This window comes from Chinchilla lanigera, unplaced genomic scaffold, assembly GCF_000276665.1.
Source record: "Chinchilla lanigera isolate Chin_1 unplaced genomic scaffold, ChiLan1.0 scaffold00017, whole genome shotgun sequence".
Classification (NCBI taxonomy): Eukaryota; Metazoa; Chordata; class Mammalia; order Rodentia; family Chinchillidae; genus Chinchilla; species Chinchilla lanigera.
Window position 1 is genome coordinate 28726595 of NW_004955418.1, and position 27880 is coordinate 28754474.

A 27880-nucleotide genomic window follows, 5' to 3' on the forward strand; every position below is an offset into this window, starting at 1 on the left:
GTGTGATCAAGTGAAAGTGTACATTTAAAACAGCCCTGGGCATGTGGTAGGTGCCTAGTATCTGCAGGGTGGGGACACGTGTTCAGATCTGACCAGAAGTTACCTTCTCAGAACATCTCCCTTCTGTTAACCCTTTTTGTTATAACCCGCCTTCTCTGATTAAAGCTGAATAGAAGATGCAAAGAGCCTCAATTCTGCCCCCCTGAAATACAGTTTTGAAAATTCACAACTCCAGGAAAGGGTACTCCTTCACTATTTTCCTACATTTTCTGGAGACTGAACCCAAGGCCTTTGCACTGAGCTACATTCCCAGCCCTTATATATTTTGAGACAGGGAATTCCTAAATTGCTACACTGCCCGTACTGGGCTTCACCTTGCTGTCCTCCTGACTCACCTTCCAGAGTGCTGGGATTACAGGTGTGCACCACCAAAGCTGACTGTTTTCCTATTTTCAATGAAATCATCAGAAATATTGTTCAGTAAGAGTAAAACCTCTTCGCTTCTCTTGCCTATGCTTCCGGGCTTTCCTCTGAGGAAGTTTGCATGTGTGGAAATTACCAGCCAGCTTGTGCCCTTTGGTGTTCTGCATGAGGAAAACCAGCCGCTATATTCAGGTCCCCAGCCTGCAGCCCTTCATGGGTCCTCAGGTTGTCGAAAGCTACTTCTTCAGTGACACTGTGTGTCTGTGTCTTTCATCATTGGCTGTGCGTGAGAAGACTTTCCTGCTAATGAGTGAAGTAGTTAAGTAAGATATAGTATAAAGTTTAAAAATAAATGGATGCAAGATTAACATAGACTAGGTAGGCTGAGTGAGCAGTATTATTTCAGACAAAATAGATTCAAGGAGGCAATTACTAAATATGAAAAGGAAGTCATTTAGGGGATAGAATCCACAATAGATACAGCCTCTAAGAATACTGTGCTAATGAACACAAACAAGTAAAATATGTAAGACAAGTGTTGCCAAAAGCACAAGGAAAAATGGACAAGCCTCAGTTACAAGCATTAGATATATTTGAAAGAGTAAGAAAAAAATTAGGTAATTTGAAGATACTAGGTCAGTGAATATAACATTTTATTTTATCATTTTATTTCATTTATTTTTATTTAATTGTGGGACTGGGCATCAAAGCCAGGGCACTCTACCACTGAGCTACATCCCCAGGCCTTTTATATATTTTTAGAGACAGGGTCTCACTAAGCTGCCCAGGTTGGCCTTAAACTCGTGATCCTCCTGTCTCAGCCTCCCAAGCAGCTGAGATTACAGGCATGTGTAGTGTGGATATTTTATTAAGTATCTGTAGGAAATTGTAAAAATTGACCATGGGTTATATCACAAGAAGTTATTCAACATGTTCCTAAATATAGAAATGCCACAATACAACTTATTGGTCATAACACAAAGCTAAAAATTAAAAGTAAATTTAAAAATGAAACCTCCAAACGTTTGTGAATTAAAGTTTTTATTTACATCCACAAGACCAAATACTGATGTTCTCATATTTTCTAAATCATCTAATCAGCATGATTTTATTTCCCAATTTCTGTAGTAACTACTAAACCAATTATACTCATTAGACAATTTTTTTAAAAAGTGGGAACACCAACATCAGACCTTGTAGATGCAACAAAAATAAGTTCAGAGCCCAAAATACACTTCATATTCCTTATAATTCACAAAGAGAGAAAATATTAGCTACTAATTTATTTAAGAAGTTTGAGAAAGAACAGTGAAGGTTTCTTTCAATACAGGAGAATGGAAAGAATTTGTTCAAAAATTTAAAAATGAATAAAACAAGAAGTAAACTAATAGATCAGTCAATGACAAAGATAATAATGAAAAAGTGAATCTACTTTAGGAGAAGAAAAAAATCAGCAACTGCGTGAGTGTCCACAGTTCAGCGGGGTGGTTGAAGGCGGGAAGGTGACCGCTGTGTGCCGAAGTCATTCAGAGGTGGGGGCGCTGACGTCATTTGGGGCCTTGTGGGGGCAGCGTCTGCACAGCAGAAACTACATCTCTATGACATCGGGGCTCTGGACCAGGGTTGGGGGGCACACGAGGAGGAAGTAGCCCCAAACCCTCCCTGCCTCTTCCGCTCACGCTGCCTTCGTAAGCACTTAATTCCAAGAGGGCTGAGGGGTCCGTGCAGCTGGGAAGCCATGTGCCCGGTGGAGTTCTTTCACCATGGAAGAAGTAAAAAATAGATTTCTGTGGTCTGCTCTGAGGCTCCCAGCTGCTGCAGAGGACATTTGTAAAGTGTGCGCAAGGAGGATGCATATGGATACAGCCCACTTCCTCAGTGAAATGGAGTGTTCGGGGGGAAATTTAGATGAACAAAATTGAAGCAAATAAGAGTAGAAAATAAAAAAAGAATAATGACTATAATTCTCCCCCAAATTGTCTTTGTATTCAGACAGTTTTATGGCTGCATACTTTTTAACTTTCAATGCGTAAACACCATATTATATAAATTTCTCCAGAACATTATAAAAGACAATTTGCCATCAGTTCATTTTGTTTCTTTTGTTTGTTTTTTGGCCTTTTTTTTGAGACAGGGTCTCGCTATGCAGTTCAGGCTGGTCTTAAGCTCATTTTGTAGCCCAGGCTGGTCTCAAACTCACTGCTATCCTCCTGCCTCAGCCTCCCAAGTGCTGGGATTACAAGCATGCACCACCACGCCTGGCAATCAGTTCATTTTTTTTTTTTTTGGTTTTTCTCCGGTACCGGGAACCGAACTCACGACCTTGCGCTTGCCAGGCAGGCGCTTTTGCCGCTGAGCTAAATCCCCAGCCCCAATCAGTTCATTTTGAAAAGGCAGAATAATCTTGATGCTCAACTTTGAAAAATATAAAACAGCAAAGAACATTCTAGACCTGTCTGGTTGAGAACATAGATGTACGAGTCTTAGGTGACACGTTAGCAAACATAGTTCAGTACCTACTAGAAGGCTCAGCTATGATGACCAAGCATTGCTTAGCTAAGAACTACAGTGCTGTTCTGAGAACACTGCCAGTGTGTGGTTTCTCATATCAGGCTTCCCAAGAGCAAAAACAAACTTCCACTCAGATGAAAAAGCAGGAGACACCTTTTCTTATTCCCGATGTTTTGCAAAGTTTTTTCCAGGACTAAGGATGGGAAGATTTCTTAGCATGATAAGGAATGTCTTCACCCAGTAGCAATATATGTGCTGGTGGTTTGCATTAAAATCATCATGTTAACACCCACTAGGCCTCTTTTGCATGTTTCTCAAAGTGCCTCCGCATGTCCGTCCGAGTGGGTTTTGTGCTACTACGACAAAAGATAAGGAGCAGAATTTATTCTGCATAGTTGTGGAGACTGGGAAGCCTGACACCAAGCCACTGCCGTCTGGTGTTTGGATATATTTTATCCTTTATTTATTTTTATTTTGTTTATATTTTATTTTATTTATTCTTTGTAATACCAGGGATTGAACCCAAGGCCTTCACACTGAGTTGCATCCTCTGCCCTTTTATAACATTTTCTATTTTGACACAAATCTCACCAAGTAACTACGTCGCCGAGGCTGGGCTTGAGTCTGTGACCTTCTTGCTTCAGCCTCCCAGACTGTTGGAATGAGGGGATGGGCCTCCACACCCAGATCAGTGTGGAGCTTCTTGCTGCACCCTTACAGGGAGAAAGAGCTCAGGCCTGGGAGGGGGAAGCCCTGCTTCAGCCCCTTTTCTGACACAGCTGCACCTGCAGGAGGGAGGCCTAAGGGTCGCATCACCCCTTAAAGGAATCCCTGTTAGTTCTTTCACCTTGGCAACACCTGAATTTGGAAGTGACTCATTTAAATTAGCAACTAAAAAACAGCACAAATGGCTTTATAAGGACATCGATAATCCACTTTGCAGCCTCTTCCTGTTACCCCTAACTCTATTTATACTTTCTAATAATCCTACCATCATTTAGCTCTACTATTACTGCTTAAAGATTTTACATATACTTAAGAATATTCTTCTTATTCCACCAAGTATAAATGTATATCCTGATTCTCTACCGTACAACCAGGCAACTGGGTCTCCAGCATTCTTAATTAACCAAACTCCTGTTCAATGTGTAGAATGTTGATCAATGCTCACTAATTATATTTAATGAATGATTTTATTTTTAAACAGATTTTTTAATACTTTATGCCTGTTGCTTTGACACTTCTCTATAGAGGTTTGTGTAACTTTTTCTTCCTACCAGAGTTAGGTAACAAAGCAGATGATTTAAGAAAATGTGTACTAGAAAATACATGTCTGAAAATACACTAAAAGCATACAAATGAATCCAGTAGAAGAGACAAAACACTTTTAATGATAATTAATATGTTTCCATCTGTACTGAAGTCATATATTCAGTTAAAAGAAACATTTAAAACCATATTATTTATATGTTTTGCTTTGAAAAGAGAGCTATAATAAAAAGGCAACCCTAAATAATCATGAATGTATTACATAATAAAGGATTTTCCATGGTGCTCTAATGGGAATTCTTATAAATCCAGTGAAACTAATGCTTTGTAGTAGTTTCCAATATAATTAACTGTTGTGACTTAGCTGCCACACCGTGGAATAATGCATGCTTTATGATCAGAGCCAACAACAACTTTCTCTGGATCCTTAGGTCATGAATAAAGTTGTCTCATGTTTGGAAGTAAACTGGAGACCAGTCTCAGAAATTCCAGCAGGGAAACCTAAGGAATGCAGAGTTTTCCCCATTCTCAGGAGCCCCCCGCCCGAGAGCAGGTCAGAATCCCCCCGCAGTTGCAAGGCAGGTGCTGTTCTGGGGCTGCCCTCGGGAGTCGGCGAGGCGCACAGTTTGGGCTGTCACTCTGACAGGACTTGGAGCCCGGCCCCTCCGAGGGGTTTGTCAGGATGGGCCAAGTGATCACCCAGTCTGCCGGGCGGTGTGCTGCAGGCTGGATTGCTCAGCACAGCAGCCCACGAGGCCTGGCTGATGACCCTGGCAGAGTGGACAGACAGTTGAGCTCAAAACTAAGTCCAGAAGTAAAAGTTTGGGCTGAAATGAGCTGGACCAGTGCCTTCTACTGTGTGTACTGGAAAACTGCCAGAATTCTGTTCCCCTCGGGTCCTTTCACCAAGGCTACAATTTGCTGTCTCATCAGATAACTGGCTCATCATGCTATATACACAGTAAGTCATCTAACTGCCAAACTCCTGGCTTTCAAATTATGAATATTAAAAAAGAATAGTTATAAAATTATTATGCCACTATGTGAAAATGGAAAGGATTTGATGCATCTTGAAATGCATGGAGGAGACCCCGGTTATAGAGTAGGTAAACATTTAAATCAGTAGCTGGGCATGGTGGCACACACCTATAATCCCAGCACTTTGGAGGCTGAGGCAGGAGGCTCCCAGCAAGCAGGTTTGAGGCTAGCCTGGGCTACATAGTGAATTCAAGACCAAACTAAACTACATAGCAAGACCCTGTCTCAATAAACATCATCATCATCATCATAAATCAGTAGTCACTGTTCCCCGTGTTACGGCTTATATCTAGATGTCCCCCAAAGCTTCAGCCGTCATGGGTGGGGCTCTTCAGAGGTGGCTGGATCATGCCTATCTAATGATGGGTTCAAAAATGTGATGCTGGGATTGATTCATGGTGCCATACTAGAATTAAGGCTGCCTCGCCCTGGATGTGTGTGCTGCCAGCCCTAAGGGTGGTGAGCCTGGATAAGATACAAGGAACAGAAGGAAGGTTGCAGCCTGTGGCTGCTGCTTGCTGCCTTCCACACGCCCTGCCAGGGACGGATTCTCCTCTGCGAGGCCCCTCAGCCAAGCCACCCCGCCTTGGAGCCAGCCAGCTGTGAACTGAAACCTCCACACGCTGAGCTAAAACAAACCTTTCCTCCTCGAACTTTGGGCTTTGGATATTACGTCTCAGCAATGAGAAGAGTAACTAAGACACCCCGACTCATTAGTCTCTTTAATGTGGCCATTCCTGTTTAAAACTGTAATCCTCGTTCTCTGTCCTGTGAGTTCCCTATATCCTGCTCGCTCTGTCCCTCGTCCAGTCAGGGATAAGTAGACTGGGTTGCTGAGCTCATTGTCATTCTCCTCTCACTAGAACGTTCTCTTCATGAGGGCGGAGGTTTTTCCTGGTAACTGTGATAGTGGAGACTTTCAAAGGGTCCTTGACCGTACAGAGAAAAGAAAGTGAAGCTTTTGAGTGAGTTTATTAAAATAATTTTAGGGGTATAATACACAAAGCCAGAAGGTAAAGACTTAGCTTGCTGAAAATCTTCATTTGAATTATTCATTTAATTTCTTTTAAATAGCAGGAAAATAAAACACTATATGTGAACTTTGAAGAAAGACTAGCATACTACATCCCTTTAAACAATGTACACTCTTGCTGGGCGTGGTGGCGCGCCCCTGTAATCCCAGCACTTGAGAGGCTGAGGCAGGCGGATCGTTCTGAGTTCGAGACCAGCCTGGGCTTCAAGGCCAGCCTGAACTGCATAGCGAGACCTTGTCTCAAAAAGACAAATAAATAAATAAATAAATAAAATTAACATATACTCTTCCAAAAAAAAAAAAAAGAGCAATTAGCCAAATATTTAACTCTGAATTTTACCTGTTTCTTTACCAATATCTGTACCTGTTGAATTTTGCCTTAGATGCAGGTGGATCTCTCCCACTCCCCACTCTGGATAGGCAAAACTTCTTTTATATACTTTTTAGGCAATTAGGATTGACGGAGAAACATATTTGATCTACACTAAAGGTGCAGTAATCCAGTGAATTGTTTTATTCTGCAAACAGGCATAATGTTATACTGTATGTCTCTATGAAAATATAGGCTAATCTTATTTCCAAATTTGCCTCTTTTACATGTCTTTTTATTGCAGTACAATTTTCTATCCCACAATGAATTAGAGCAATAATGACATCCGTGTCCAGCTTTTAGTACTAAGAGCACCTTCCACATGGCAGTAATTGGCAGCCTTAAGGATACGGATCAAATCTTACTTCCTAAATCTAGTTGCAGTCATATATATGTAAACTAAAAGTGTTTGGTTATAATTTCCTTCCTTACTCTAATAGTGTGTATTAAAATTTTACACAAGTTTAGTTAGAAAAAGCAGTTTGCCTTTTGTTTCTGTAACATAAATGTTGCTATATAAAGCAAAATAAATTACTAACAAGTCGTAGGTATTTAATGTATACTGAATAAAATTGCATGGTTTTCCGAAAATAGGATAGTAGATTAACGTTTCATCTCAAACCTAAAATATATTGCTAATTTATACTCAGATGTTTTGTCAGAAGTTTAAAATTTTGGCATTTGTAGGTAAGCAACCTTTCAGATAACCATATTTAAAGTTAGGCTTTGGGGAAGACTCAAATGGTTGTTAGTCTTTGTGCAATAACCCGGCTTGGTTATTAAGAACTGACCGGGCTACAGAATATACACGCCTAGTGTCTATCAATTTGTATACCAGGAGATGAAGACTTGCTAACACGTATGTATGACTTGGTTGCAAAGAATCTAAGCCAAAATTTTTTGTACTCCTCTTTCGCGAGACGCTAAGGTTTTGTGCAATCATTGGTAAGTGCAGTACACTCTGAATTTTCTAATCAGGTGATTTCATAATTTGTATCAGAGTAATTTCTCCAACCTGAGTTTTTTTTCTCTTCTTCAATCTCATAGTTACATTTTTATCTTTGTCAGCTGATGGTTATACTTTGGCTCCCTGTTAAGGGTGTGAGGAAGTGAATAATGTGTTGCCACACACATATGGTCCATGCCTATTTTGGTACACACGAGACCTTAGCTTTTTGAATGGTGCAAATGAAGATGCAGATATACACAAGTGCAGACCATCGGCGTTCATGGGACGAAGGCCTTGTTTTGATTTCTTTTAATAGCTGAACTGTTAGAGTCAAACTGACCTGTCTTCAGCATATTTCTTGTTACTTTCCGGTAGAAACAGTCAAAATCTTCTTGCTGTTTTGAAATATAGAACGCATTAACTACAGAGCCCTACTGTGCAATAAAACACCCGACCTTGTTCCTCATCTCTAACTAGGATGATGTATCTTGTGATCAACCTCTCTGCTTCCTCGAGGCAGCCTTGGTAACCCATTCTCCCAACACCTGCAGGGCCCACCTTGGATTTCACAGATGAGTCAGATCATGCAAGGTCCATGTGTGTGCCTGGCCTGTTTTACTTACTGTCCCCTGGGCTAACCCATGTTGTCAAGGATGACAGGCTTCCATCTTTCTTATGCCTGAAGAGCGCTCCACTGTGGACATGACCGGGTCTTCTTTCCTCATTGGCCCACCGATGGACATGGAGGTTGACCCCATACCTGGGCTTTTATGACTAGTGCTGCCATAGACATGCGTGTAGATGTCTCTTCCACATGCTAATTGCTTTACCTTTGGATATATACTCAGTGGCGAGCTTGTACAGTGGTTTTAGTTTTTATTGTTTAAGGACCCTCCCTGCTGTGTTCCATAATGACTGTACTAATTTTTATTCCTATCCAGTCTCTCATTGACAGCCCCGTGTTTTACTGTGTCTAAAATCAGGTTGAGGAATGAAATCCATACTTGTAGAACAGTCGTAGATGTAACTGGTGTGTGCAATTATTGAATCTATGATCTTGATTTGGTTATAAAAAAATCTAAATGAAAATTTTTCATACGCCTCTTTCGTGAGATGCAGTAGACTTTGAATTCTCTAATCTGATATTTTCATAATGAGTCGGAGTAATTTCTCCAAACCCGATTTTTTTCTCTTCTTCAATGTCACAGTTACATTTTCGTCTTTGTCAGCCGATGGTTGCATTTTGGCTCCCTGTTATAGTGAGAAAGGTGAGAAAGTGAATAATGCTTTGCCATCTATAGGTGGAAAAGCAGTTAGACTTGTTCGTAACAGAAAAGCATAACCTAAAATGAGTTTCGGGTTTTTTTCCCAACTGCCCCAATCGCCACCTTCGGACTTTTTACCCAGACATTAACCCCTTCGGTGCTGAGGTTGCCCAGATGCCAGGGCCTGGACATCGTAAACCACGGGCTGCCGCTTTGTCATTTTGCCACGTCCCTGGCGGCCCGGATCCTTCAAGGGTCCCATCTTAGGAAGATCCTCTGAGTCCTCCTAGCTGAATAGCTGATGGAACCTGTTTAGACACTCCCTTGGCCACCCCCACCCGACTGTCCTGTCCCCATCCCCTCCCCTGCCCTCCCAGCAGGTGCCAGGCCGGAGGGGCACCTCCTGCCGCCTCCCCCTCCTGGTGCCGCTCTGTAATGATCCACCTCTGTTTCTCCTTTATTCCTCGCAGAGTGCGGCCGCAGCTCCCAGCCCCGTGCTGGGAAACATCCCCCCGGGAGATGGCATGCCAGTAGGTCCTGTGCCACCAGGCTTCTTCCAGGTACTGAAGGCGGAGGCCTAGGGCTGTTGATTTCAGCCAAGGCTGGGAGGAGGAGGAGGGGCAGCGGGAGGGAGGGGGAGGGGGAGGGAAGCAGAGGAAGGGGGAGGGGGAGGGGAGGGGGAAGTGGTCTTAACTAAGCGCAGTGTGGTGCAGAGGAGCTCTCCGCTATGCTGCCCTTCCTTCCTGTGCTTCCTTGCTAATAAATTAATTAATTAATTAAGCCATCTCATCGTTCATCATCATTAAAAAGGAAAAGGAGTTGAAATGGAAATGAGCCCGGTAACTGTGGTAAATATTCGTGGGAGAGGAGGCTAAAGAAAAGTTCTGGGAGACACCAATTTTTAACTGTCTAAGCTGTCTCTGTTTCCACAGACCGGACATAATCAAGGTTTGGCTGCACTTTCAAACTATAGCGAAGTCACACTCTATTTACTTGTCAGGAATTACAGGCTGCCTCAGAATGTTTTTGAGAATCATCTTTGCGTCTTTTAGGCTGGAATTTAATGAATATCCCTACATAGCACTTTAAGATCAGATTTTCAATAGATACACTAGTATTTCAAAATTTCAAGTGGCCACCTTTTTAGCAATGATGATAATGATTTTAGGATTATAAGACATAACTGTAATTTTATTCACATCTTAAATCTGATAGCATTCTAACCTAACTCCAGCCAACCAGATTCTGCAATATATTTTTATACATAATTTTATAATGTTCTTTGAGCAAGTTAAGAATTGAGAAGTTAAGAACTAGAGATGGAAAGCATTATAGGAATTACCATAATACGTTATATTGTTACTGAATTAGGTCCCTTCAGTTTTTAGATTTTCAGAGTCCTTGACAGTCATTTGGTAGTTAACCCATACCCTAGTTGTAGGGTACTTATAAACGTGAAAATGGAGAAATAAAATTATAAGTAATTTTACAAAGTGCATCAAGTGAATTAAAGGGTCTTAATTAGAACCTAGTACCAACTGTGGTCTTTTAGGACAGGCTTATTTGCTCAGCTGTTGCTATATTAATAACTCAAGTAGTTTAGAATATTTAAGAGTCTCCTTAAAGCTCACATTCTGTCTCAGGGGTCCTTTCTTATAATCTAAGAGCAGATTATAATGTTGATTATTAATTAAACAGCCCCCATTTAAGATAACGATAATCATAGCTTACAATAGCTGTTTCCTGTGTGCTGTGCTTTGCTCTAAATGCTTTACATATATAAACATTTAATCCCCACAGTAACCCTAGGTGCGAAGTGCATTTTATTATCATTCCCACTGTGCACGTGGAGAAACCGGTTAGATAAATGATTCTCACCAAACCAGAACGTGACAGAGCTGGAATTTATATGAAGGAAGTCTGGACTTGGGCCATCGACCTTACCTTATAAGTTCATAGTTGACTGTTTCCCGTGACTTTATCCTCCAGCTCTCTCTCGCCAGAGATGGGTTGGGGTTAGGAGTAAATCGGAAGAGTTTATCTACTCAAGAGTTCTCACAGAGCTCCTGTAGGAGAGCACAGAGCTGGGGAGGAAGCCACATTCCATCCTGCGCTCTGCCGGGGTGGGTAAATCCGTACGTTCTCACGTCCATGCTTGGAAGCACGCACCCTTCTCGTCTTCCCTATCCTTGTCTCAGTCTTTTTTCAAGAGTAGTTGAAGCAGAGTTAACCCGGTTTAAGTGATTCCGCGGTGGTAAATACTCAAGTTCCACTGGGTGCTGGGCACTGTGTGGGCATCTGAAGACAGAGCAGCTGTCATGAGCTCCTCCCAGAGCCTCACTGCCCAGCTGAGGAGCCCTTGTCCAAAGAGACGGCAGAAAGTAAAAAGTCCTGGGATGACCAAGAAGAGAGAAGCACTAAGTCCACCTGTGTTGGAAGTGACAGGTTGGGAAGAGCTGTTCATCAGAACAAGCAGAGGAACGATGGTCCAGAAAGCAGAAATGGCCTAAGAGGGGTGTGCTGGCATCCGAAAGACCTGGGGCAACGGGAGACTCAGTCCTAGCCCAAGCTGGGGAAGCAGAGGCAAGGAATTCCTGCATGTGAGGGTGGAACGATGTGTGCGAGCCTGTTGAGAAGGGCCTCACAGGCCAGCTGAGAGCTTGAGTCTTTGTTCAGTGGACACAGAGGAGCCTTGGGAGATCTTCCAGCAGGGCAGTGAACTGCACGTGCAGTGTGTTCAGGCTTTGGAGGCACCTGAAGTCTACAGAAGCCTTGCTCTCCAAAGCCTGCGCCATGCTGACTGAGAAAAAAGCAATTAGAGCACAGGAATTCTGAAAGTGGTGATATTAAATAGGTAGATCATGTGCCCAGAGTAGATGAGGCCACCAAGTCCCATTCTGAGAGAGGCACATTGAGGAAGGTATTGTCCAAGCGCTAAGTGAAATCCAAATGGTCTCTGAAAGTGAATCAGTGGTTAGGCCAAAGAAGGGGAAAACATTCTAGGAAGAAGGAAAATAAGTTACAGAAACCCAGAGGGGAACAGACGGGAAACCAAGGACTCCAGGCCAGGTGGGCTCAACGAGCTGCAGGAAGAGTAGCAGTGATGCAGCTGAAAAGGGGACCGTGAGGACTGTGGGGTGCAGAGTCCTGACTCTGTCCTAGGGTGGTCAGGAGCTGCTGAAGGATGGCGAGCCAGTGAGGCACATGTCCACGTTTGCGGTCTCCAGCTACAGTGTGTAGCCAGAATTCCAGAGGAATGGTTCTAGTAATCCCGGCAAAATTCAACGTTGGCTTCATTAAAAGAGAGGCAGTGGACATGGAGAGACACCGATAGATCAGACACAGAAATCAATGCAGGGGGTGCGAAGGAAAAACTCAGGGATAACATCCTCTTGTGGGGGTCTAATCTGGGCAGAAGAAGGTATCGTTTTCTGAAATAGAAACCACAAAATGCAGAACAGGTTTGAGACCGGGTGATGTAGGTCTCAGTGAGAGACGTGTGTTAGGCTGACCTGCAAGTCTGAAGCTCAGACAGAGACCTAGACTAGAGATAAAAATAGTAGGGTCATCATCATAGTAAGAGCAAGGAGAAAGTAAGAGTGGAGAGTTTAGGAGGACCACAGAGCTGCAAAAACACTAACATTCAACCTCTGAGCGAGGGGAGCAGAACCCATGGAATCCACAGCAGAGACTGCATGCAGGATCGGCAGTAGCTTGGTTATTACAGGAGCCCAGGAAGAGGTTTCCAACCTACCCCAGGTCCAGGCAGTGCTACTAGAAAGCGGGGAAGAGCTCATTGTTAGGTTTGCTGAGCCTTGCTGATTAACTAAATTGAAGGCAAAAGAGAGAACACTGGAGAAATCAAGGATGAATCTGGAGACACCAGACTGAAGGACAGAGGCAGAACACGACTAGACACTTTGGAGTTTGATACACAGAGCATTCGCATTTGTCCAGAGGCGAGCTAGCCTAAATATTCTCCCATCGGGTCAGGGTTTACTGTGTCCAGGCTCCCAAGGAAGGGCCTCGGAAATCCCGGCCAGCTCACCCAGACCTCCAGGAGAGAAGCATTTGGGAGCTTTCTCCTGGCCCTCACAGTGAGGAGAGCCGGTGACTCGGGTGTGTTCTCGGCGTCAGCCCTGGTTTTCTTCAGGGACTGGACAGTGCTTTCACATGATTCTGTCCATAATGAATGCTGCTCATGTAGAACAGCTCCTTACGTGAGTAGAAATAGCAGCAGATAATTATAATCCAAGCCCAAACACGAAATTCTAATCTACTCCCAGAGTGATACTGTCCTCTGAGATCGATCCGAGCCCGGGGACCTCGTGAGGCACACCATTTCCGAGGTCACGCCCAAGATAGGTCCCAGCGGTCAGTGCCCAGTGAAGGAGGTCAAGGGCGACTGAGAAAGGCGTGCCTCCCCACGTGCCTGGTCCCCGAAGGCTGCCCTGGGGGAGGGGCAGGGCCCTTGAGGAAGCCAGAGACTCGTACTCCAGAGAAGTCCCTGGCTCAGGACTCAGCTAACCAGGCCTGCTGCCTCCACCTGGTTGTAAGATATGAGAGTTTATGGATAAGTAACAGGCTTCTCTCGTGAGCTGATTAGGACTTACAGAACATTAAACCCATATTTATTTCTTATTTCAACCAAAATATTCATGAGGAGGATCCGTTTTTTGTCCTCTTGCCCTTTCCCACAGAAAGCTTTCAAGAAGTAAACTATACCCTCCTAACAATCACTTGACAAAGTAAACATATTAGCTGGGCGTGGAGGCGCACGCTTCTAACCCCGGTACCTGGGCGGACAAGGCAGCAGGTGGCTGTGCGTTCAAGGCCGGCCTGGGCTGCACAGTGAGACCCTGTTTCAAAAAACAAACAAACAAAAAACTGAACATATTCATATCTTTTATATAAAAGCAGTACAATCTTTTCATAGGTGTTAATATGGATGGTATCTTTCGGCCTATAAATAAGGGATAAGCTGATAAATGTCTAATTTTAAATTATAGAAGTCTAAAGATACTTATTTTTTTTACCATTTCTTGTATTTTGTTTTGATTTTTATCTTGATATATTTACTATATTCTACTCGCTAGACCTTTAGTTTTCTTACCTGAATCTGTTGAAAATAATATGTTGATGCTGGGTTGTAAATTTAAGGCTTTGACGTGAATAAGATTATAAATTCCTGTTGAAGATAAACTACACTGAGTAATTTAGTGTCAGACCGAGGTGGTCACCCATATGTTAAAATCTAAATTGATCAAAATCTGACATGGTAGGAAATGTGGTACTGTGGATTTTAAGTCGAATTTTGCCGGCAGGACTGATAGCAATGGTGAGGCTGCTCTGCCATCTAGTGGTGGTTTGCGGGTATCTCCATTTGCTCGGGATTCAGTATCCAAAGGTTCTATTTTTAGTAAGACTGCACTGTAGCAAGCTGACCTAATGCTTTGCCATAGTAATAACACACACAAAAAGAAGAAAAAACAGGAAGAAATTTGCCTTTTTCTCCACACTATTGCTGTTGACTAGAAAACCTCAATATGAGTGATGGCTATAAAACAGCAGGACAAAAACAAAGCCCAGAGTAATACAATAGCGTTGGTATTTTAAAAGGAACAGATGCAAAATGAATCGAAAAATATTTAATGTGACACTTGAAACTGAAAAGCAAGAATAAATGTGTTTATAAGCTCCAGGATAAATGCGTCTAGGAGGTCAGTGTGTATTTTATTTTTTCCAGAAATAAATCCTACATGTTAAAGCACCTTTGTATCAACATTCAGTTCCTCTTCAGGCTCTGTTAATTCAGCCATTTCATTATCAACAGCGCCTGTTTCACCCTAAAATTTGCACAGATAGTTTAATATCCTACAAGCTTTCTCAGTTGCCTTCTGTTATTAGTCCTGGTGTCTTCTCTTCCAAGGATTTGCCTTCCTGCTGTCTTTGATGACCGTGGCTGGTGCAGAAATCAGTCTCTGGAAATTCTCTAAACCAGAGAAACTCCTTGTCCCTTTCCGCGGGAGTGAGAGCCGCCACCTTACATGTTGAATAGGGAGCCACGAGATTAGTTATTATACCCTTTCTTCATGTGAATGAGTAGTGTACTGAAAGCCCCAAATAGTTAACTTCTCAAAATATAGTCTCTGGCATTATCTATTTGTATGTGGTTTTAAAATTCAGATATTAGAAACAGTATTTCTAGAATTAAATACACCCCATTTGGATAATGTAGTCAGGGAAAGTTGCTTATTGATCAAGGCTCAAGCAGTAAAAACTACACTTAATTTTCTTAGAAATGTAATTCTGCATCTTTAAAGAATAGGGATTCCAAATGTTGAAAATACAGCGAGTCTTTCCTTAGTATAAAGATAAAAGCAACTAAAAAAAAAAAATAAAGGTGCCTGGCAGCTGCTGGCTTTGATAATGCTATCCTGCAGTTGTGGTAATAGTTTTTCTGGCCTTAACTATTAGAACAAATTAAAACTGCTCAGCTTGAATAACTAAATAAGCTTTTTAAAAACTGCAACTCCCACAACTAAAGGCCCCAGAGCAGTGAGGGAAGGGACAAGGGACAAGTGGAGAACGCCAGGTATAGGGGTCCCCCCGGTCCCCCTGTTGAAAGAGAGTGGGAGACTCGGCTGTTGGAAATCACACTGTGTTTATGGTTTCTTTGCCCAGAAGAGGATGTAGAAGTTCCACTGGCCGCTGAGGGGGGTTCCGTTTTCCTTTCGCTTTCATGCTATTCTGCAGCCTAAAGACATGGGGGTATTCAGAGGACAGATGCCCCAGGACAGGTTTCACAACCATGGCTGTGAGAAGAGCAGGGCTATTTTTCAGATAATTTGAAATTGTAGTTTTTTCCTTAGGAAATGACATATTATTAAACGTTCTTCCCAGAGTGCTTGAGTTTTTGGTTTTTGGGGGGTTGGGTTGGTACCAGGAATCAAACTCAGACCCTTGCACTTGTCAGGCAGGCGCTGTGCCGCTGAGCTATGTCCCCAGTCCTTCAGTTTTTATTAAAGTCTCCTGCTAAAAAAATTACATAAAGCAAAGATGCCAAGGCTATTTATAATGCGATTTTAGTTTTTTATTCATTGTTCGTTACAGAAACCAAAATGCTCAACATTCTTTGGAGAATTACAGATAAGGGGTGGGGTGTTAAATGTATGATTAATGTACCTGTTCATAGAGGTGGGATAGATTTGTCTTAAGAATACATTACGAAGCCCTCAGCTTTGGGAAAACGAAGTGGTGTTTAGGAACAATTTACCTTACATTCTACGTCCAGGGCTGATAAATGTTCTGAAAAGGTCCCAATAGTGAATATTTTAGAGTTTGAGGCCACATAGTCTATGTCACAACCACGCAGCTATTCTGTCGTAGGATAAATTCAACCATAGACACCATGTAAATTAATTTATGTGGTTGTGTTCCAGCAAAACTTTATTTGCAAGAACAGGTGATGGCCCAGTCTTGGCCCATGGCTTGTTTTATATAGGTATGCTAAGAGGTAGCTTGTAAGAAATGCAAATGCAAAGTCAGTGTTTCTCCAAACGTGTTAGGTAGACCTCTAATATGAGGGTCCTAGGAGTCACCTGGCTCCTACTCTATCAGAATTCTCAGATGTGGGTAGTGCGGGGCTAGAAATTCTTTAGTTTCATTTTTGTTTAGTTTCATTTTGTTTGTTTTAACAGATGACTCCTACACAGTGATTTGAAAGACACTAAAATTGCCAAAGACATTCCACAACAGATATTTATTGTGCCCTCCCTAGGCCAGTTACCACAGTAGACAAGATAACAGTTATCAGCCTCGCTCTTGCAGAACTTATAATATATTAGACAGTGACAAGGGCTAAGGCAAGAAAAACAAAGAGAAGAAATGAAAATTTTGGTTAGTGTGGCCAGAGAAAGACTGATCAAAAAGATGTCCATCTTAGTTACTTTCTCGTCACTGGGACACAATCTCTGACACCCACAACTCAGAAGAGAAAAGGTTTGTTTTGTTTCACAGTTTTGAGAGGTTTCAGGCCATAATCAGCTGGCTCCAAGGCAGGGTAGCATTGCAGGGAAGAAACAGCTCAGAGCATGGTGGCGGGAAGCAGAGAGGGAGGAGGATGGTGATAAACCCTGCCAGGCCACGCACCCAGTGACCCACCTCCTCCAACCAGGCTTCACCTCCCAAATCACATTTGGCCATACACTGCTTAGTGGACCAATCCACTGATGAGTACCACACACTCGTGATACCGTCACCACCCCAAGGCTCTGCCTATGAGTGTGTGAGGCTTTGGGGGACATCTAGATACCAGTCATAACAACGTCGTTGCAGTAAAGATTTGACGGAAATGAGGATACAAACCATGTGATATAAGAGAAACAGCATGCTGGCCAAGGGACAAGCAAATACCAAGGCCCCAAGTTCAGAACGTGACTTACTTTTCCAGGAATGACAAGAAGGTCTGTAAGTGAAATGGTGTCTACTGGGGAGAACAGATACGAAGTTATAGATGAGAGGAAGCCAGATCAAGAAGAACCTTGTGGGGCTGGGGATTTAGCTCAGTGGCTAAAAGCGCCTGCCTGGCAAGCGCAAGGTCGTGAGTTCAGTTCCCGGTACCGTAGAAAAACCAAAAAAAAAAAAAAAAAAAAAAAGAAGAACCTTGTGATTCTTGTTGGAGGCCAACTTTTACTCTGCATGGAGGATTTTACCAGTTGTGGCTGCATGTTGAGATTGGCCTACAGGAGGAAGCAGGACGACCAGTTCGGATGTTACTGCAGAATTTTGGCAAGAGATTATTATGCACCCAGGTGGTAACAGCTGGGTGAATTCTCTATCTTGAAATTACAGCCAACAGGACTTGACAATACTTCGTATATGTGTTGGTGAGAAAATAAGACAAGTCAAGGATGACTTCAAAGGCGTGCGGCCTGTTCCGTTGGAAATAATGGAGTTGGTATTTAGCGAAGTAGGTAAAACTTCAAGAGGAAATGTGAGGAGGGATTCCAGAAGCTTCCTTGTGAACCCTTTAAGAGTGAGATGAGGCAGGACAAGGTACTGAGGAAGGGCGCGTGACCACAGCGTCCGGATATTTGTGCCGAGGCCTGGGTTGCGGGGTAGCTTTGGGGTCACAGCTCAGGGATTTACTGAAAGCTGTGAGCCCCGACAGCGGCACCAGAACTGGGTACAGAGACAAGACGCTCCAGAAGGACAGGTCCTGGGGCATCCAGTGGGAGGAAGTCGGGAAGATAAAAGAGAATAGCAAAGAGGCATAAGAAGGAGCAGCCCATGAAACTGCAAGGGAACCAGGAAGCGCGATCCGTGCTGGCCATGTGAAGAAAATTGTTCAAGGAGGAAAGTGACCCGCCGTGTCAAATGCTGCTGGGCACGGAGTCAGCGCAACAGTAATTTCTATAAAAATCTGTTCTGTAGAAAGACTCTTAGGTAAGAGTGGAACTGTAAGTGAGATTTAACTATAGACTTCAGGTTTACAGTTAAGTCCCCAAATGAATATGATAGTTTCTAGAGGAAGTCGAAGCATGTGTCGTCACCCCAGCTGTGTCCAAAGAGCAAGCCCCAGGCCAGTTGCTTTATCAAACACCCTCCTTTTAGCGTGGGATTTGCAGATTACCGCCTGCTCGGCAAGGGACCAAAAGGGTCAAAAACAGATGCAATGCAGGGGTTGTGTAGTTTTGTTTTGTTTTGTTTTGTTTTTGCCATGGACAGTTAAGTAAATTGAACTACCTGTCTCCCATGCCTTCATCTAGAACAACTTTACACAGAAACATAAGTATGAAATGCGAAAAGGAAGGAGACAGGGAGTTTTGCATTCTTTAATGAAAAGTCAGATGTTTTACAAAAGTCACTTACTAAGCTTTAGGTTAAATTGGATCACCCTGATTATTGATCCTAAATTACAGATTTCAAATATTTATTTTCATCCCCAAACTGTTATTTTTACAGTGGGTTGGACTGTAACTATCCTTCTCATCAGCCCAAGCTTATGCAAGACTGTGGCTTCTTGTTCTAAGGACAACCAAAATATCTGTGTCATGCACATTTTGTCCATAAGTTGAGCAGATTATTAAAACACATATACGATGTTACTCAGACTTTTGTGGATTAGAGCAGCAGCCGGCCCAGTCCACATTCACAGGCAGGCTGTTGTCACACACGTGTGGACACAGTGCTGTGAAGAAGCCGGTAGAAATAGGCTCATCTTCAAGAGATTCCTGCTGAGAGCACCCAGTGCGGATTCGCAGACTGAATCTATATCAACAGAATCAACGGTTAGCATTGCCAAAATGAAAGTGAGGAAGCCGGATCTGTTATTACTCTACAGTTACTTTATGTGAGTTCTTTTAATTAAGTGTTGATGATGATAGAATATCTGAGACATATAGGAGATAAACTACACACTTATGCTTATCAGCAGGATATGCCAGCATAGTGTATCGTTTGGAAAGCTAAATTGGTTTAGTACTAGTTGGAATTAAAATGTGTTAATCAAGAGTGTCTTATTCACTGGGGTGTCAGTAATGTCTGATGGAGATGTTCATGAAAAACAAAAAAGAAAGGAAATAAATTAGGATGTATGAATTGTAGAAGAACTTTAAATTCATCTGATGTATAATTTATGCATCATTACTTTTCTACAGAAAACTCATGAGGCATCTCATGGAGTTATAAACAAAAATATGTAAGCAATTCTTATATAAAATGTAGTTGAGATAAAATAAGGAGTCAAATACAATGATTTTTCAAAATAATTTTCCCAATATTATGGTGGGTAGAACTTGACTTCAGGAAAGTTAACACATTCAAGTTAAAATGGATTTACTTGTAAGTAAAATAGCGAATGAAATCTGTATCAAGAATATCACGTAAAGATGTTTAGTTAAGTAAAAATAGACATAATAAAAACTAATATTGTTTTTAAGAGTATTTATGTTTTTGATTAAATCTTATAGCAAATATATTTTTATTACCTTTCCCAGACTGAATAAGTATGTCCTATCACATCTATATACAACTTCAGTCTAGATTCTAGAATAAATTTTATGCCATAGAAGTATGTGTTGGTCCTTGTAGTTGCTTATACTAGTATGCTGAAAACAGTAGTGGGTCCAAAGCCCTCTGCCCAGGACCAGTGAAATAGATCTGTGATCTGTGTGCACATAATGAGATCACTGAAGATAGCGCCATGCTTCCAGGCCAAAATCCACACTGTACCTTGTGCTTTGGCCTAAATGTTAAGGAAAGCAATGCTTTGGCAGATAACTATTTCCTCTGGGTTTTTGATCTAAAGATGGTTACATGCTAAAGATGGTGTACTAAGAAAGTTATTGCTCAACTGCTGTTCTTAATGGAAAGAGAATTTGTTGTTGAAGGCTTATTTCTGAGACTTGGCCCAAGGATTATAAACTTTTAAAATATATTTCAGTCCAAACAGATAAGGATCCCAGTAGGTGAGCTGCTGCCTAGAATTCTTTCAGCTGCTTGTGCTCCAGAGAAGGATCTGGACATTACCACACTTCTAGACATAAATTACCCAGGATCTTTCTATACCAGTGGTGGCTACTATTGCTATTCCATAAACTACCTAAGAAGCATTATTTTAAAACCTGACACCCCAGAAATAGTTAGAAAAACCTGAAAGAAGTAGGCAAAAATAAAAAGCCTTGTTAGTCATCTAAATTGTAAGCTCTCTTACATGTCGTGAAAATGGCTATTTTCATTTTAATTCAGTTGGGGCCTCCACTCTTCTTAGGTTCTCTAGCAGATGTAAGTTACCCTATTTAAGCAAGATTTTTTCCTCTTGACTAGATAAATTTATAAGCATTTTATTACCACATGGCCAGATATGCTGTTAACAATAGTATGGCTACTCTGCAAAATCAACAGATGTCATTATTTTTAACAAGACGAAGAAATTGGCCAGATAGAGTTTTGTGCCCAAGGACCAAGCTTCACTGCCTCTTGCTGGTTTGGAGAGCCTTTTGTACATCAGCGTTGTCCGTCACTCAGCCATGAGCCCGAGCCCAGCAGACCTTGAGTGCTTGCTCCGCACATCCTTACAGTGTGCTAGCAGCTCCCTCCCTCTCCTAGAACATTATCACTCTGTGGTGGACTCTTCATTAGAGCGGTGATGCTCTTCTAATAATATCACACCCGTTTCCCAACCTCTCTCACCTGTCGCCTGTTCCCTGTCAGCAGTTATTTTTAAAAACACAAATAAATGTGCCAAAGACTATCTGTTATTAAAACACCATCAACAATATTTAAGAAAAGAGAAGTAGAGTTTGCTAACTTAATTTCGTGTCAGTGGTGGCCTTTGTTTTAGTCTAGTAAATCCAGAGTACATGCTAATTACTGCTTTATATGCACAAACTAGCAGGCCTGGTTGGAAGCGCCAAGTCAGGTGTTTCCCTGTGGTCCGTGGATCAGGAGATGAAGTTTGTGCCCAGGTTGTCACTGTACATAGGAGCTCCTGAAACCGGGAGTTAGAGAGATGCGGAGCTAGCCGCAGTTAAGGACACTTATACATTCTATGTAAAATAAGGAGCGTGATTTAATGAACTTCAGAAAAAGGAAAAGTTCCTGCTTCGAAATGTGTCAAAAGACATTCAAACAAGAGTATATAAGAAGTCATATTTTAGTATAAATGAATGACACAGCTTATAAAATGTCAAGTACGTCATTCCATAACGTATAAAGTCATTTGTTAAGTGAATGATCACTGTTTTGAGCTCATATTTTCTGACACTCAGTAACTATGTATTTCAGTCACTTAAAAAGTTTTCTTTTTTAAACTTGGAAGCAAATTTCACCAGAAAAGCTTTGTCTTCAAAAAAATCCAAAGTTCCTTTAAATTAGAGAAGTCCTGTGTAATTGTATTTTTCAGAATTTGCATGGGCATCTAAATTTTCCATAAACTATCCTAAATGTTACCGCTGACCATTTTAAAGAATTATCTTTTTTCATCATTACCTTCTTCTAAAGTGTGCTCATAAAGTAAAATATGGCATAGAAAACATACTTAAGGAATTGGTATTTTAAAGAAAGATTTTTAAAAATTTTTCAATTGTTTAAAATTTTCTTTATTATTGCATTGTACTTTAGGACCCAGATTTAAAGCATTTCTAAAGCCAAGCTGAATAGTCAAAATAAGTTCAAAGCTGATATTTATGTTACTATATTGATTTGAGAGATTCTAAGGAATGCTAACATTAGTTTACAGGTTAATTATCTTGAATTAAGATAATTACCTACTCTAATCTTGTTTTGTGTTCCTTCCTCTGAAGTGGGTGTCCTTCCTATCAAATACCTACTATACTATAGCACACTAAATCCTCCCTGATAAATAATATAAAGAAAACACACACACACACAAAAAAAAACCACCAAGAAATTAGAGGGCAAGGATGCTACAGAGAGTCTTTAACGAGAAAGTGACATTTAAACTCATACTTGGGGGTAAAGAGAAATATAATGACATTGATGGCTCATATTTATACACTTCCAAAAACTATGAAAACTTTTGGAAAATATTAACAAAATTAATCTTCAATATATCATTTAAGATGTGCAGTTTTATCATGTATGTCTTAAAAGAAGTAGGATGTAAAATGTTTCCCTTCTTTGTAATTTCACTACCAGTGAGTTATTTATAAAATAATTCCATTAAATGATCTGGGACCCTCTGAGCTGAAAAGACCCAGACTGAGAAATCTGTCTTTACTTAAGAGTAGGGGAAGAGAAAGAGCCAGTTTCATCTAATTCTTAGAAATTGGACAAAACACAAAGGCCTTAGGAAAGATCAAAGAAGAAAGAAGCTGCTACCTTTCACTAGCAGAAACAGCAAGGAATAAAGGAAAAGATCTCCCTTGTAGGAAAGCAGAAGTTTAAAATTCCATGAATAATTTCTAGATATAATGGAAAATAATAATCCTTTAAAATTTAATGACACTCATTCTGAAATAAATTATAATTCTAAGTGGTGTAATTTTTTCTCTAAAAGACTACTTGGAGGAAATGAGCTGGACACTTCGTTTGTATTTCTATTAGAGTGTTTTTTCCTTTCATTTTGTCATCAAATATTTATTGATTTTCTGATAGTATATGTTCCATTTTGCTTTATCTCATTCCTTCTAGGGTATTTTAGCCAGGCTGCTATAATAAAAATACCATAGACTGGGTTGCTTACAGGATAGAAATATATTCATCCTAATTCTAAAGGTTAGAAAGCTCAAGGTCAAGGTGCTGTCAACAGATTGAGTTCCTTTCTGGTGAGGGCCATCTTCCTTGTTTACAGATGATGATATGTTCATTGTCAGGGAGAGAGACAGACAAGGAGGGAGGGAGAGAGGATATCTTCTCATTTATATATATATATATATATATATATATATATATATACACACACACACACTAATTCCATTCCTGAAGATTCTCCTTTTGTGATCTAATTGTCCCCAAAGGCTTCACCTCCAAATACCATCACACTAGGGGTTAGAGTTTCAACACAGGATTTTGTGGAGACATAGACATTCAACCCATAGCATGGCACACAGCTGAAACATGTGGAAACAGGAATTCCTGCAAATGTAGTTTCCTCATGCTACCTAATTCATTTTACATCATGAAGAACCTTACCTGGGAAGCTCTGCCTAAGTTGGAAGCATTTTTAAGCACAGCCTTGCTTTTCAGTCAGGCATAGCACTACATGTTCTACCAAGGAGGGTGATGTAACAGGATTCTGAGGGAAGACACCAGATTGAAATGTTATTTTCTTTGGATTTTCATTGATAACTTGCCATTTGGTAAACGGAACATTCTATTTGTTCCAGATTAGTGGACTGATGTAGAGAACAATGTTCCCAGAAGATGGTTTTATCTCTTAATTACAAACCTGGGAACCCCCGTATCCATCAGCCGGAGCTGGGCCTCAGTGGATGCTTAGTAAATGTTTGTTGTGTGAGCAAATTTCACCTTCCCAGCCGACTGCCATTTTATAAGGACTTTAGGGATCATCTGGGTGAACTTCTCCATCTGAAGGGGGAAAAAACTAGACGGTTCGGAGCTTGAGGCCGCTCTACTAATTAGCAGCGGTACAAAAACCAGAACCCAGGCCTTCAGCTCCCACTCAGATGTCTTTTCTTTCTTTTTTTATTTTAAAGAAAGAGAAAAACTAACAAAACAACAGTGACAAAAACAATACATGACCTCAAAACTACATGATAGGAATTAACAATGGTTGCTACATTACATACTGTTGTCTGCAACGAAGTTGCTCAGTCCACCAGATGTAAAAATGTAAGACTAATCACACAATCAAAGACAATAACAAGTAATAAAAAAAAAGATTGAAAACGATACAGAGCGTCACCATACAAGATGGTAGAAATTCAACAAGGGCTCTTATATTGCATATTGTTATCGTTAAGTCAGTTGTTCTGATTACCAGATACAACCACACAAAATTGGTCAAGAAAAAAAATTTAAGCATTAACTGTTCCTTTCAATAAACCACAGACAACAGCAGTACACCTATCCCAGCTATCCTTGTATATACACATAATTTTTTTTCCACTTTAAAGAGAAAAAAAGAAAAATAACAAAAATACATAAAATAGCACAAAAACAATAAAAATGATACAGAATTTCAAAACAAGGTGATAGGAAATTAACAATGGTTGTTATATTACATAATATCAGCTGTCTTTTGTATACACAATTATAAATGGATAATTTTTCAAAATATTTAATGCCCTGTTGAAAACGAAAACCAAATATAAACATTGCCCCAAACACAGAAAGGAAGCACAGTTTTTGAGGTGAGGAGTCTCCAGAACCAAGTTAGTAACACTGTACAGGAAATAGTAACATGTTGGCCAGTAGACAAAATTGAGGCCACTCTACTGATCAGCTGATCATCTCTGAGCAGATTAATGTTTTAGTGTAAAAGAATTTAAATGTGTATCAATGTTCTGAGTTCCATTTGGAAGCAAATGATTTCTAACAGTGAAGTCCAGACATTAGTACAGATGTTCTCCATTATTCCTATATAAACTAGTTCGGGTCCTGTTGCTGTCTCCACAAGTTAATTCAGTCAGCAAGTGAGATCATGTAAGGTCAGGATCAGTCTGACTATGAAAACCTTATGTTATGACAGCACTAATTCTATACGTAGCTGCTTCATCCAAAGCAGTCTTTACATTTTAGGTAAAAATAATTTTTAATCTAAACTCAGTAGATTTTTGTCATTTTATGGTTTAATTGTATTAAGACAAACGGGTTTATAAGTGGTCTTCAATTTTTAATTTTTTTGCCAAAAATATAAACTAGAGAAAGACATACAGAGGAAATAAATTGACTAAAAATAGACAGACTGTCTCGCTCTTAATTTTATTTTAAGGACCTGCAGTTCTCTAGCCTGGCATGTCTTGACTCTCCTCAAGCCCTTGACAATCAGGTAGGAAGGTGCAGAGGTCCCGGTAAACACATGCATTCACAGTGCCACTGCTGGAGAGAAAGCAGCTCCCCTTCCAGATATTCCACTGAGTTGACACTGGGGCCTCTCTCTACATCAGGATGGATGTACGAATCTCTCATGCTCTAATTCCAGCGATGCACTTAATATTTATCTTAACATTTGATATTTAGTAATATTTTCGCATAATTTTTACCCTGTACTCCATTTTAAAGTGATTTTGTTATAGTTCGGAACTATCAGTAACCTATTTTTATTTTTCCGTATTTCAGTAACTTGGTATTATTCTTTGAATTAGTGATTATATCATAAAGTATCATGTTGTAAAAGAAAACCAGCCATTACAAAACCAATGGCCCAATACCCAATTATTAAAATTTAGGAGGGATTTCTGAACTGAAATGAGTTTTGTAAGTAAAACTGAATGGTTTAGAAAGGAAAGAGAAAAAAAATAACAGAGAAATCAGCTTCTCCCTGGTCATATATAGTTCCCATCTCAATCCAATTTAGGGCGCATTTTCAGAAGTCATAAAAGAGAGACAACTTTAATCAAATACGTGAAAACTAAACCTTTAAAGGCAACTTTGTTGAAGTTGGAAAATCTACTTACACTGTGTCAGCTGTCGCTGCCTGTACCACCCGAAGGACCCCACTGTGTCTGTCCTGACCGCATGAACCTGTGCAGCACAAGGACAGAGGAGAGAGCCGGGCACTTGCTTCACTGGGAAGTCAGATCCTCCGAATGACAGTGTAGAAAAACTGGGGCAGAAGAGCACTGGAGTTTCATTTCTCAGGGACGTCTTTTAAAAGGGCCATGGAAAGCGTGCATAGTCATGAACTGCAGACCTAATTTTCTGAAAATGTTTGTAGAAGACACATTAGAAATGGGGTTTAATTCTGTGCCGTGCTCTAAGTTTGACATGCCCAAGGAATTTTACACTTCCATGGTTATGTATTGAGGTATAATTACACAAAATAATTTCTCTGGTATTTTAGAAAATACAATAAAATTGGGGTTTTGAATAATTTAATAAATGTAATAATGTGGTACCCAAATCTAAGTGATTAAAATGCTTTCCTTCCATTCAGCACTGGACAGTCACCGAAGAGACACATTCAGGGCACTGTTCAGTTTCTAGATGGAAAGATTTCACACATCTTGGGGAGCCGCCGCGTCTAACAACATAAATAAACTTGGCTTTTAATATAAGACCTTTTTCTCTTATTGAATATATGCACTTCATAACCTGCTAGGGTCAAAGGATGCAAATTAATTTTAATTTTAAAATATGTAATCAATATTGAATTATAACAAACCCCTACTAAGAGAAAAATCAAATCTTTTTCTACCTACAAATGACCCCTGGAAAAGAACTGTCTCTGCCATTTTAAATAGAGCTACAAAAGAAATGATGAATTTGAGAATTTTGAAACTATTAAAGTGGTAATCAAACTTTAAAATTTAATCAAAAGTATATATGCAGAATCTAACTTGTATAATAAAATAGCCAGTACATCTCTTGAAGTCCTTATTGAGATTCATTTGTTTCTTTCTTAATCTTATTTTTTGCCAATTAGATATCATTATCTTAGTAAGTTTCTTTTAATTTTACTGTAATTATTTTAATATCTTTCTGAGATTTCTATATTTTCTTTGGAAAACTTTCTACTGAAAGCAGCCACAAAGCAAAGAAAACTGATTTATATTTTATTATTCTAAACTTTTTAAGTCGTTTCTTTTCGGATCTGAATTTTACAGTGTGCTGTTTTCTGTTTTGTTTGTTTATTTGCTTTGCTTCATTAGCCTTTTATGTCACCTCGGTACCCTGGAGGTCCCCGGCCCCCTCTGAGGATACCTAATCAGGTAAGAGCACTGCTACTTACGTTGTTTTCTTTAACTGATAAAGATCTTGAAAGTATTAGAGATATCTTTTACTCCATAAAAATATGAAATGAGCCAGGCATGGTGGTACACGCCATAATTCCAACACTCGAGAGGCTGAGGCAAGAGGATCGCTGCAGGTTCAAGGCCAGCAATGGGATACATAGCGAGACCCCTAAGAAGTAAAAGAAAATATATATCCTTTGTCAAACCCACACCATGCCACTTCTAGTAATGCACAATCTACCACAAGGGCTGGCCTATTCCAGGGCTGTCTAATGAGCAGTTTTATCAGGGCGCAGCCTCACCCATCTGTCTGCTTATTGTCTGTGGCTCCTTTTACTCTCCGACTCAGGCTTCCGTGGTTCTGACAGACACCACACGTGGCTTGCAGCTGCAGCTATCAGAAACAATAGAAGAGGGGATTTTGATACTGTCTAAGTCTTTACAGAAGCCTTTGCTGACCTTTGGAGTCTACCTTATACTTTCAAGAATATTTTAAAGATTGATGTAATGTTGGTACATGCTGACTACTGTCGCGTCACAAGATGATAATGAGAATTTCTGTGAATATAGTTTGGTTTACTGTCATATACTGTAGCTTCAGTACTATGGCTCTGATGTTCATATAAATTTTGTCCAGTT

The 27880-nt window shown here is 40.6% G+C and overlaps 1 protein-coding gene and 1 long non-coding RNA gene across 2 annotated transcripts in view; one reads left to right on the forward strand and one right to left on the reverse strand.

Moving 5' to 3' along the window:
• The window catches only part of Ssbp2 (single-stranded DNA binding protein 2), a 250807-nt gene that overhangs the window by 163860 nt on the left and 59067 nt on the right, over positions 1-27880 (forward strand). Inside the window, exons 5-6 of the mRNA XM_013512973.1 lie at positions 9329-9418; positions 27158-27217. Coding sequence (XP_013368427.1) covers positions 9329-9418; positions 27158-27217 — 150 coding nt within the window. The remainder of the gene's footprint in view (positions 1-9328; positions 9419-27157; positions 27218-27880) is intronic.
• Positions 14083-27349, reverse strand: LOC106148248. Its single transcript, XR_001233521.1, has 4 exons — positions 27238-27349; positions 25964-26207; positions 23517-23619; positions 14083-19130 (listed from the first exon to the last, which is right to left on the reverse strand). It is a non-coding gene; the product is annotated as an uncharacterized LOC106148248 (long non-coding RNA).